A 9452-nucleotide genomic window follows, 5' to 3' on the forward strand; every position below is an offset into this window, starting at 1 on the left:
TTTAAAGCAATAGAACACGAAAGGGAGTGTGCTATCATGAAATAACAGCACTACCATTACAACCATGCCGTTATTTCAGGAGAAGACGCAACCTTGAGCGCTCTATTGCTTTTGTGCAACATTTCAGAAAATAAAAAATGTAAGAAATAAATAAATTGCAACACATGTAACATTTAGCTTAATGCTTTTAATGTTGCCATTTTCTTCGTCCTATGCCTAATAAGTACCTTGTTGCTGTGTAGCATTACACAACAGTTATTTCCGGTGGTGCCAGGTTCATATCGCCCACCTCAAGATCACCGCCATGACTAACAAATTTACTAGTACAGTAAAGCCTCTTGAAGATGAAACACTGTCTTCTCTAAAGAATGCACGAGAATTACTTCCAATTCAGATTTTGCATCAGTGGTTCTCAACCCTGTTTACCCAGCTCCCAACACACAACATCCAGTTCATCAGTGAACTAACCAGCACTTCCTGACTTAAAGGCATGTGCTGGAGAAGAAAACCACTAAAATATGCAGGGCAGGGGGTTCTCCAGGACCAGGGTTGGGAACCACTACCGTAGCCAATCAATACACCCTAACTGAAGTATAGACATGTCTCGGTCACTATTTAGGGCTGTAGTGATACAGCCATTTTTGATAGGAAAGATTTTTTTTTTTTGATGTTTTGTGATTTAGGCTTTCCAGTAAACATCTGCAATGCCAGGCCTTCAAAAAATGAGCCTCAAAAGTCACATAATGCTGTAGAACTTAAGTGACTTTCAATAACAAGCCCTGACATTTGTCCCTCGTAGGCCTGCCCACAGCAAAAGCCCCTCCATGATTTTCTCAAATTGGCTCCCACGTGACTGGCTTTAGTCCCAGACACAAGTTTCCAAGAAAGATCGCAAAAGAGACCCTCACTGGAGACTGTGGGGAGGGAGGGAGGGAGGGATACGATACGATACAAGGCCACATCAGGGTCATTGTTAGACCCTTACCACTATTGCTGCTGGGCATGCTACTCTTTGGCACCTTCAATCAGCTTTTGTCAGTTTCTGGACGACACTGATGAGCTCTGGGAAGTGTGTGTTTTGAAAATGTCCACGGTCTGTGTATTTGTGAAGTTCTGCCTTCAGTCCATCAGCTACCTCCTGCTGCTCCTCCCACGGTAAGAAAGGGTCGTCTGTTGATCCAAACTGAACAATGTGCTTCACGTTCGCTCTGATCTTCTCCCATTCCCACGGCCGGCTGAAATACCCTGAGCGAGAGGAAAGGCCAGAAGGAAAGGTATTACACTACAGTACCCAACTTAGCAACAGAAAACCCAATCTCCAAGACATCCTGCACATGCTGTCGATGCCTAATAACGTCAGGTAGATGTTCATTTTTGTAGACCAAGGTCCACAAGGTCAGTTCCACTCACCACTCTCTCTCTCGTTCTCATCTCCCAGGTCTGAGGTGTAGGCGCCCACCAGGATGATGCCAAATACCTTGTGAGTCTCAGCATATCTAACGTCCAGGTACAGGGAAAAAGAAGAACCATGGAGAACTACGAGAACCATCACGACACCAGAAAATCTGCCTTCATTAAATCTAGCATTCATCATACCTCATAGCTGCAGCAGCTCCAGAGCTGTGGCCAATGATCACTGTCTCTTCATCACACAGCAGGTCCTTCTCCATGAAGGGCAGCCATATGCTCTCCCTGGCGGTCACTGGAAAAGCAGTCAAAATGCAAAGAGCAAGTTAAAAACATCTAAATTAGATCCAGATGTGGTGGAAGGTCTCACACAGCTCCTGCTTCTGGAAGGTTGTGTAGCTACCTGGGTCTGGCATGTTTTTCAACTGGCTGGACAAACCTGAAATCTGAGAAGAAAAGAAAGAGACACAGTTCAAGATATTAATATGAATATGAAATAAATAGGCAGATTTCAAAAAGAAATGGAAGTTCATTTGAACATTTATTAAACATTTTATTGAACGTTTAAATGGTTGCAAATTCTTTAGACATCCCTTAAATATTATGCACTGGGAATATTATAGCAGTGTAACCTGTAGCTATCAGTTGTATCAACGTTTTTTATGTTTGGTTTTGGGAATGTTGCTTCAAACGTTTCCTAGACGTTACAGTTTGTCTAAATGCGAATGTTGCGTTTGAAACCTTTATGACGTCACAGGCTAACGTTCTAACGTGTTACCTTTTAAAAAAAAAACTTTCCTATTACGTTCCTATAACGTTAGGTAGACCTCTAGTGGACTGAAGTGCAGGTTTCCTCCCAGCCCTGATCCCAGAGACCCCTGCACTGCACAAGTCGGTGTTTACCTGCTTTCTACACAAACCTGGCTCCTATTAACCACTGCCGTACCTTATTGATCTGCTTATGGGTCCATCCATACCAGTTACAGTGCAGCACGTCCCCGGCACCATTGCCTGGAACAATCACAGCTTTCTTCAGAGGCATGATTTCAGTTCAGTGTTCAGAGAGGAACCACAGCACCAGTCCGACAGAAGCACTGTGGCCGAAAACCAGTCAGCTACAGCTCCCTCTACTGGACTGGCGGTTTCAGAGTAACGCTTTTCATGCTTTTGATAATCTTTTCTTACTATTTTTTATATGTTGAAGAATCTGAATTAATAGACAGATTAAAAATGTAGAAATAAATCTACAGCAAATAAGAAGACATTATGGTGGCACTGCAGTTCCCCAATCTACCCAATATTCCAAATATGCTCAAATTAAATTACCACTAGAAACATAATCTGAGGTCTCATTATATTATTCTGTGGCCACTAGAAACGTAATCTGAGGTCTCAATATATTATTCTGTGGCCACTAGAAACGTAATCTGAGGTCTCATTATATTATTTTGTGGCCACTAGAAACATAATCTGAGGTCTCATTATATTATTCTGTGGCCACTAGAAACGTAATCTGAGGTCTCATTATATTATTTTGTGGCCACTAGAAACATAATCTGAGGTCTCATTATATTATTCTGTGGCCACTAGAAACGTAATCTGAGGTCTCATTATATTATTTTGTGGCCACTAGAAACATAATCTGAGGTCTCATTATATTATTCTGTGGCCACTAGAAACGTAATCTGAGGTCTCAATATATTATTTTGTGGCCACTAGAAACATAATCTGAGGTCTCATTATATTATTCTGTGGCCACTAGAAACGTAATCTGAGGTCTCAATATATTATTTTGTGGCCACTAGAAACATAATCTGAGGTCTCATTATATTATTCTGTGGCCACTAGAAACTTAATTCGAGGCATCAATGTATCAATATATCAATATATTATTTTGTGGCCACTAGAAATGTAATTTAAGGGCTCGACATATTATTCTGTGGCCACTAGAAATGTAATTTGAGGCATCAATGTATCAATATATCAATACATCAATTTATTATTTTGTGTCCACTAGAAACTTTATTTGAGGCATCAATGTATCAATATATCAATATATTATTTTGTGGCCACTAGAAATGTAATTTAAGGGCCTCAATATATTATTTTGTGGCCACTAGAAAATGTAATTTGAGGCATCAAAGTATCAATACATCAATATATTATTTTGTGGCCACTAGAAATGTAATTTAAGGGCTCGACATATTATTCTGTGGCCACTAGAAATGTAATTTGAGGCATCAATGTATCAATATATCAATACATCAATATATTATTTTGTTGCCACTAGAAACTTAATTTAAGGCCTGAATATATGATCTTGTGGCCACTAGAAACATAATATAACAATAGGGGGGTTGATGCAAGGATGCAAGTGCGAGTTATCTTCAGTAATCCTTTTAATATCACCCCAAACAGAACCAAGATTTACTATTTAGACAGAACCCTACAGAAATTACGGGGGAGCTGCAGTTCCCCTGCAAATCCGCCCAACATGCTGAACTACTCTGGCTTTAAACTTGCGTTTACTGCCCCCCACTGGCGGAACACTGCAACTACACCTGTAAAGGTGGAGCAGAAATAAAAACGAATAAAAACTGTTTATCTTTTTTTTTTTTTAGCTTTAGTTTGCTAAAAGTGCGTTTTATTAATTGTATGGGCTTATTCCACTTTGCAGTACAGCACAGGCTATAGTTTCACCATCTCTCTCAGTATGATGAGGCACTGGACCACATGAAAATGTCTTTTTGAGTTTTAATAGACCAACACTGATAAAGGATTTCTCCAATATTATTTCAGGTTCAGTTCTGCATACTGCATGCTGTACTTTGATTAATAACTGTAGTGGAAAATAAGAAAGACAATAATTTACTGGACATAATACATTCAATAATACATTCTATATAACCATATTTGGTCCAAAAAGAGCCATCATCTGCACAGACCTGCCTCAGCTTAGCAGTAAATGTACAGCATCCTTAAGGTGGCCTGTTCTGTAAATGTGGACGGGTTTAGGACACCGTGTCTCCGCAGCAGGGTCCTGGAGAAGACACGCCTCCGTCAGGTGATCAGGAAACCGTGCAGAATAAGCAAGCTGCTGGCAGCGAAGCAGAAAGGAGTAATCGATCAGGTTTAGGACATTTCTTCTGTGCATGTCGTGACCAAACCTGAGAACCAGTCTCCCCAGTGAGTGCCAGTATCAGCAGAATGCAGCAGCAGAGGAAGCGCTGAGTGTAAGCGGAGCTGCTGGAGCTGCTGGAGCTCAGAGGAGGGAAGGCGAGTACTGCAGATGTGCCCACTAGTTCGTACGATTAGGGGTTCGTCTGCACGGAGCCCCTGGGGTGACGTGGTGGTCGTCTTTACTCAGTTGTGGCCAGATAATCTATTATATACACAGTTTAAGTTTCTAGTTGCCACGAAATAAGGTACTGAAGCCACGAGATAATACTGTATATTGTTTTGTGTTTTTCTTGTGGCCTCAAGATCATCTTGTGGCTGCTAGAGTCATTATTTTGGCTTCAATATATTAATTCATGGCCTCAGTATTTTATCTTGTGGCCACTAGAAATGTCATTTGAGGCCTCAAAATATTATTTTGTGGCCACTAGAAACATAATGTGTGTGTGTGTGTGTGTGTGTGTGTGTGTGTGTGTGGAGGGGAGGGGGGGGGGGTTGATGGCAGGATGCAGGTGAGTTATCTTTAGTAATCTTTTTAATATCAATTCAAACAGAATCAAGAAGATCAGGGACATCCATAATAGAGGAGCACAAAAGTAACAAAACCCCAAAACACCAAAAACAAGCAAGAAGCAAGAAAACCCAGACACAGACAGAAGCCCGCAAACATTGCCCATCAAGCACAAACGCAACAATGCTAGACAAAGACAGGGATATAAGAGCACAAGACACAAACAGGAACACCTGGGGAGGATAACGAGAGGGCGGGGCTACAAAGAAGACACAGGTGGAAACACTATAATGAATAGGCGGGACTAGGGCGAAGACAAGAAACCACAAGATAAAATATTGTGATGTTAATATTATTTTTCTGGCCTTAATATAGTATCTCAGGGCCACTAGAACTGTAATTTGTGGCCTCAATACATTGTCTTGTGGCTTTGGCTTGATGATTATCCAACATTTTGACCGTACTAATGCTCGTCACTACAGCAAGCAAATCCTCACAGCAGTGCCAGTAGAACAAGCTCTTAATTATTATTATACCCTTGATTTCAGAAGAGACAATGAAGGAGCAGGTGTCCCAATACTTTTGTCTATATAGTGTACTTTTATTCAGGATCAGGTGAGCTTTTTAAAAATATATATAGTCTGATAACTTGATCAATTCTGTGAAAACTCCCTTATTGTTCATATGGTTACAACAAATCTTTGGATTTGTGCTCAGGTCAGCTAGGACCACTCAAAAAAAGGAGACCAAAGGAAGCTGACCACTTCAGATATGGACATTAATGAGTTAATGTAAAAAAAGGGGAGGGTCTGTTTTTTGTGGTACGGCAGATAAAAGAATAGGAATGTATTGGAAGAGAAACCAGTAACAGGGTAAGACACTTCTCTGAGACTTCACTTCTCCTATCGAAGCTGTGTCCAGGAAAATGTACAGGACAGCAAAGTCAGGTGTTCTGTGCCAGGAGGGAAATCTTCTGCTGTGGATTGGTTGTGCTTGTCTGCTGTCTCGATTACGTGTCGTCAGCATTGTGCTGGAGCAGCAGTGTGTGAAACCTACATGAAAACTCCTCTCAGTTCTATTGTGTTTTATCCAGATTACTAAACCTGTGCTCTTACTTCTGCAGACCTGCGTTCCAGCACGATGACGTACACCCGGATCCTCCTCGCTGCTGTTGTCATGGCTTCTGTCTGGTCTGGGAGCAGCCTGAATGTTGAAGAAGTAGCCAACTTTGCCATCGACTCCCACAATCGCATGAGCAACAGTGCCTTTGCTTATAAAGTAGTGAAGGTCATGTCAGAACGTGCTGAGGTCAGTGACTGTAAACCTGTAAACCTAACTCACATACACACTCTCAGTGTGAGGAACCCTTCAGTTGGTGAAGAACCCTTACGTTGACTTCTTCAAAGCTTTAAAAGGTTCATCACCCATGCATCTCCCCTTCAGAAGTACTTCATTTCTTTTGAAAACCAAAAATGTATATTCTTCTATGGTAGACGTAACTCAAAAGTGGACAGAAGTTTTGGGACATATACCTACATCACACCTACAGGAGCTTTTTTTTATGGCTTCCCATTCTAAATAGGAATTAAAATGGAGCACTTTGCAGGTGTGGAGCTTTGCAGTTATTGGGTTAGCAGAGTGTTGGAGATTTTTTTGCACTATGCTCTTAGCTCAGCACTCAGCCCTGACCCCGCTCTGTAACTTTACGTGGTCCGAGTTGCTGTGCTTCCTAAACGCTGGCACTTTTCAATAATACCTCTCATAGCTATGTACCTCTCATAGCTGCATCTCAGGACCACTAGAAACCACTTAATTTGTGGCCTCAATATATATTAGCTTGTGACTGCATATATATATATATATATATATATATATATATATATATATATATATATATATATATATATATTCATTATATATATATATATAATATAATATAATTTGCACTTTAAGTGTTGCACTTAATATTCATATTTATCCAGGTAATGCAAATCTGATAGTTGTTCCTTACATTGTGTCAAATTTAATGATGAACAGACCAATAGAAATGCTACAAAATTACTTAAAACAAAATATTTTACACTGAACAATTCTTATTCTGATGTTTTTGCATGACAGTGATGAGAAACATGTGGCAAATTGATATTAAGTAATAGTAATCATTACTACAATCAAAAACGGCCACCGTATGAAAACTACATGATAGGACTTGGTAACAGGTGCTATTACTAAAGCAATGGGAAGTATTCTAAACATTTATTTCCATCATTATTTATTATTAGGCTTGATGGTTAAATACACCTGCATTTGTTTCTTACACAGCAAGACTGCCATTGTACAAAAATATCCCATTTATTATAGAAAATGGATCGAGTTCAGAAGTATGGTAAATTATGTAATCAATGACTTTACCCACTCCACCATCCTTTTTAATGGAATATATTTACCTTCAGTTGGAAACATCCATTCAGAATGCTGTATGTCTTCTTTAGCTCTATCCACCTACTTGGGTAAAATTCTCCCTGGAGGTGCGAGTGGCTGAGACAAACTGCAGAAACGACGGAAAAGCGAAGCTGGAGGACTGCAACCTGAAGACTAATGCACAGGCAAGAGACCATGTCCACATTTCTGTTCCTGTATTTCTGTAATTCCATTAAAACATCAGTATGTCATTGAGTACTCATTTTTCTTAAATACACCAGTACAGAAGTTTAACCTTATGTGTTTGTATGTTAATTCACGATTTTCACACAACACCCAGACACCCAGTCTAATTAACTAATTCAGCTGCTTAAGAAGTGCACCCATTTCCAGCAGAATGGGATGCCCTGGAGGGTCTGCACATGAGGCTAAGGTCACCTAATGCCATGCGTCAGCGGGTGGGATATAAAGCTCCTGAGCATTTGAGCTGTTAAACTGTGTTCTCTGGAGTGATGAAGCTTCATCTAGTAGCTTCCCAGGACGTCTGGGAGTGGCATTTGTGAACCCGAGCCATTTGTCCAGCATCAGCACCTCACCTCGCTGATCACCTCACCTAGCAAAATTAGGTCTTTCTTTAAGTTATATCTGTTTTTAATCTGATTGGCTAAGCCACAAACAAAGCTGTGTTAATGCTCCTCAAGCAAGTCACTTTCTTCTTCATCCGCTCATACAAACGCAGTTGCAGTGTCTGCCACGATGCTCAGCACAAACATGTGTGAATTAGCCTTTTAAATACTGTATAGGATATGGGAAGTCAATAGAGCGTGTGTTCATGCGTGCTTTGTTGGTGCCATGCCTGTATGCCCAGTCCTTTTTGAATGCTTTGTAGAAAAGATAATGAACTTCACATCAGCTTCTCATTGGGTGCTTTAGCTGTGAACCTTGAGACAGATGGGCCACAACAGCAGAAGACCACGTTAGGTCAGCCAAGAACAGAACGCTGAGGCTGCAGTGGGCTCACAGGCTTAAAACTAGAAAGAGAGGCTCAGTCCCATATTAGTATAGTGTTCCTAATTAATTGATTGGTGTGTGTGTGTGTGTGTGTGTGTGTGTGTGTATGTGTATACATCTACATACCAGATAATTCTGTGGCACCACTTACTGCATTCCAGGCTGTTATGTTTGTTAATGTCTTTGTAGTCTTTAAGGGTACAGTTATACAGGGTATCCCAGGGTGTCCTGAAACTGCAATAATAAGCATACACTTTTTTCATGACAGAAGTGAGCATAGCACCAGCGGCTTATTTTCATGCGGGTTAAAGGCCATTTACATGAACTTTGAATGAAGATGAATTTATTAATTTATGTATATCTCTTTTTCTCAGACCATGATCTGCAGCTTCGTGGTGCTGGCAGTTCCAGGAGAGAACACGGTGCCCAGCCACCTGCTGTCAGGCCGCTGTGCCTGATTTAAAAGACTGCAGTGAATTCATTTCAGCAGTCGTCACTAAAAACCTTCCTAACTGTTTGAGAACACTTCAGCACAGCTGACTTCATTTTGAGGATCAAACTTTAGGTACTAAAAATGCCCAAATCCCAAGTTTTTGATTGTGTCAAAACATTTGAGTATCTTTTTTTTTTTAAGTATTTAATGTATTTAACATATTTCATGAGTCCTGTGGAAAGCCTGACTATCTTCATGTTGGGCAGCTAAAGACCACTATTGTTACAATACTGCAATAAACTGTGTGAAAAACAATGTGTCCTAAAATTTATTTTTTTCTTTTTAAATATATCAAATTTCACCCATTTTGGACTGCCAATTAGTACCCAACCTATACATAAATACATAATCCCCCATCGCATTGCACATCGCACTGCTGCTGATGTGACATCACTGGGCGCCGGGAGGAAAGCACAGCATACCTGCCTCCAA

General features: G+C 40.5%; 2 protein-coding genes across 2 annotated transcripts; one reads left to right on the forward strand and one right to left on the reverse strand.

The window, feature by feature from the left end:
- Window positions 1-167: 167 nt before the first annotated feature.
- On the reverse strand, window positions 168-2496 carry rbbp9 (retinoblastoma binding protein 9). Its single transcript, XM_072660463.1, has 5 exons — window positions 2354-2496; window positions 1811-1853; window positions 1597-1702; window positions 1411-1496; window positions 168-1245 (listed from the first exon to the last, which is right to left on the reverse strand). Exons 1-5 carry the CDS (start codon window positions 2447-2449, stop codon window positions 1022-1024), a joined length of 555 nt encoding a protein of 184 aa, XP_072516564.1. The 5' UTR covers window positions 2450-2496; the 3' UTR covers window positions 168-1021.
- A 1982-nt stretch (window positions 2497-4478) lies between these two features.
- LOC140538084 (cystatin-POGU1) lies at window positions 4479-9275 on the forward strand. Its single transcript, XM_072660496.1, has 4 exons — window positions 4479-4683; window positions 6219-6403; window positions 7588-7701; window positions 8902-9275. Exons 2-4 carry the CDS (start codon window positions 6236-6238, stop codon window positions 8983-8985), a joined length of 366 nt encoding a protein of 121 aa, XP_072516597.1. The 5' UTR covers window positions 4479-4683; window positions 6219-6235; the 3' UTR covers window positions 8986-9275.
- The last annotated feature ends 177 nt before the right edge of the window (window positions 9276-9452 follow it).

This window comes from Salminus brasiliensis, chromosome 17 (genome assembly GCF_030463535.1).
Source record: "Salminus brasiliensis chromosome 17, fSalBra1.hap2, whole genome shotgun sequence".
Lineage (NCBI taxonomy): Eukaryota > Metazoa > Chordata > Actinopteri > Characiformes > Bryconidae > Salminus > Salminus brasiliensis.